Raw genomic sequence first — 2,036 nt, forward strand, 5'->3', positions numbered from 1 at the left:
ATAGATAATCTAATTTATCTTCCAATATAGATAATCTAATTTATCTTCCAATATAGATAATCTAATTTATACATTTTAAAAGCCTTTTTTGTTCTCAAATTGAGAAACAATAAACTGATGAAAATCAGATATATATAAAATAAATCACATCAACTGACTCCCTGCCCAGCCAGACAGCAGCCATTTCACAACAATATTCAGATTTTCAGGTGTTTACATTCCCTGCTCTGTTGACTACACACACACACACACACACACACACACACACACACACACACACACAAAAAAAAACACACACACATTAAAAACACACTGTACGGGTTTCAAAGAAAGCACAATTGAACGATTCCCTGTGATCAGTCTTGCTTTGCTTAATCTTATATGACTCTAAATCAACAGTTGATTTTATTATATACATATATATATATATATATATATATATATATATATATATGTATATATATATATATGTGTATGTTTAAACTCACAAAATGAGATGCACTGAAAAGGACGAGCAGCTGTAAGGATTCTTTAAAATGATTATAAGATGACAAAGTTCAAGTGTTTCGATGTGTCCTCTGATGCCGCAGAGTTCTGGTGAACCAACTAATGGACCGGGAGTGAAATGTGAGGCCTTGTGAGCAGTTTCCTCCGTTGGTCTTACCTCGTTGTAGGTCGTCGTGGTTCCTGTCTCCAGGTACAACATGTTGGCGCTTAGATTGAGCAGAGCTGCTGCTGTTTGCTCCACTGGCTCCAGGATTCCACAAATCTCTGTTCCTCACTCTGAAAGGAGTGATGTGGACTACAGATGCAAAGTGGACAAGCAGAAGCTACTATAGGAATCTATGGGAAGTTCATATATACCTGGAGGAAAGGGGAGGGGCTTAGGAGCTACCTGGAGCTGACTGTCTCCACAGTCACACCCATCATCCCCCAAAAACAAGCCTTCCTCGGAGTAGGACTTTATCCATTTGGTAGCTTCAACCACAACAAAAGTAATGAACTCGTTTTCAAAGTTTTGTTTTTATGCTTACTGTTGTGTTTTAAATGTAACAACGTTGAGGATGATAATCTTCATAAAACACTGAAAAAAAAAAAAGATTTAGTGGAAGCTCAAACACCACCATAAGATTTTAACTTGTATTAACTCTATATATATATATATATATATATATATAATCTTCTTTAAAAAGGCTGACTAGCGTGAAAAGGTTAGAATTAAACGGATACTCATTAAATGAAAGTTTTGGATGAATACAGAAACAATCATGGAGCAGAGTCGGTCACGGGTCCTGCAGGGTGCAGAGTTGTAATCTGCAGCTCTCGTTTGCATAAGAATGCTCTGCAGCCCATAATCAGTGGAAGAAGGGAGGACCAGAGGAAAACAATGAAACTCCTGGAAGCTTGTCCCACCTCAGGTGACTGCAGTGGATGTGTTTTGGAAACACATCGTTTCTCACATGCTGTCATGGAGGCAGCCCTGCTGCAAAACTAGATTTTGGAAGAAATAACTTGGTTTTCTTCATGTTTAGTGCTTGTGAGCTGAAACCTTTCGTCTTGATGCAGAAAAGCTTTGATTCACAGCTTCTCCTTTATATTTCTGCAGCAAACTAACTCATCTGGTTCTTTTAATCTCCTGCACACCAGATACACTCGTCATTAAAGACAAAATCGCAAATCTGCACACTAGCTATAAAAAGCCATTGTAACTGTCTAAATATGCACTAAAGTCATACTCCAGATGTGAAGGTTAAAAAAGGTCACTGCATCTGTACTAGAAGTTAGAAAAAGGAGCAGAGATGTCAGTTTCATGTGTTCAGAGCCATTTGAAGCTGTCTGGAAACTCAAGCACAGGTCAGATGTGAGTTTAGCATCTCCCGTCACCGGACACACCCTGCTCAGGCCCAGGGGTACAGGCCTGCATGGCCGCCTGCCGCAGAAGAGAAGTCAACACTTGAAAGAGATCAATCCAGTGGCCTCCCAAGATCTGCAGCCTGACAGAGGGTCAAGATAAACCTTTACTTTAGCTGAACTAT

General features: G+C 39.3%; 2 protein-coding genes across 3 annotated transcripts in view; one reads left to right on the forward strand and one right to left on the reverse strand.

Annotated features, from left to right (window-relative positions):
* Positions 1 to 826, reverse strand: part of tp63 (tumor protein p63) — a 20,273-nt gene extending 19,447 nt beyond the window's left edge. For both annotated transcript variants that reach the window (XM_037698292.1, XM_037698293.1), the window contains exon 1: positions 665 to 826. In XM_037698292.1, the coding sequence (XP_037554220.1) occupies positions 665 to 706 (42 nt within the window). In that variant the 5' untranslated portion in view covers positions 707 to 826. The remainder of the gene's footprint in view (positions 1 to 664) is intronic.
* zbtb11 (zinc finger and BTB domain containing 11) overlaps positions 1 to 2,036 on the forward strand; it is a 117,613-nt gene that overhangs the window by 51,706 nt on the left and 63,871 nt on the right. The gene's annotated exons all lie outside the window — the stretch shown is intronic.

This window comes from Nematolebias whitei, chromosome 3 (genome assembly GCF_014905685.2).
Source record: "Nematolebias whitei isolate Nwh7 chromosome 3, NemWhi1, whole genome shotgun sequence".
NCBI classification, from domain to species: domain Eukaryota; kingdom Metazoa; phylum Chordata; class Actinopteri; order Cyprinodontiformes; family Rivulidae; genus Nematolebias; species Nematolebias whitei.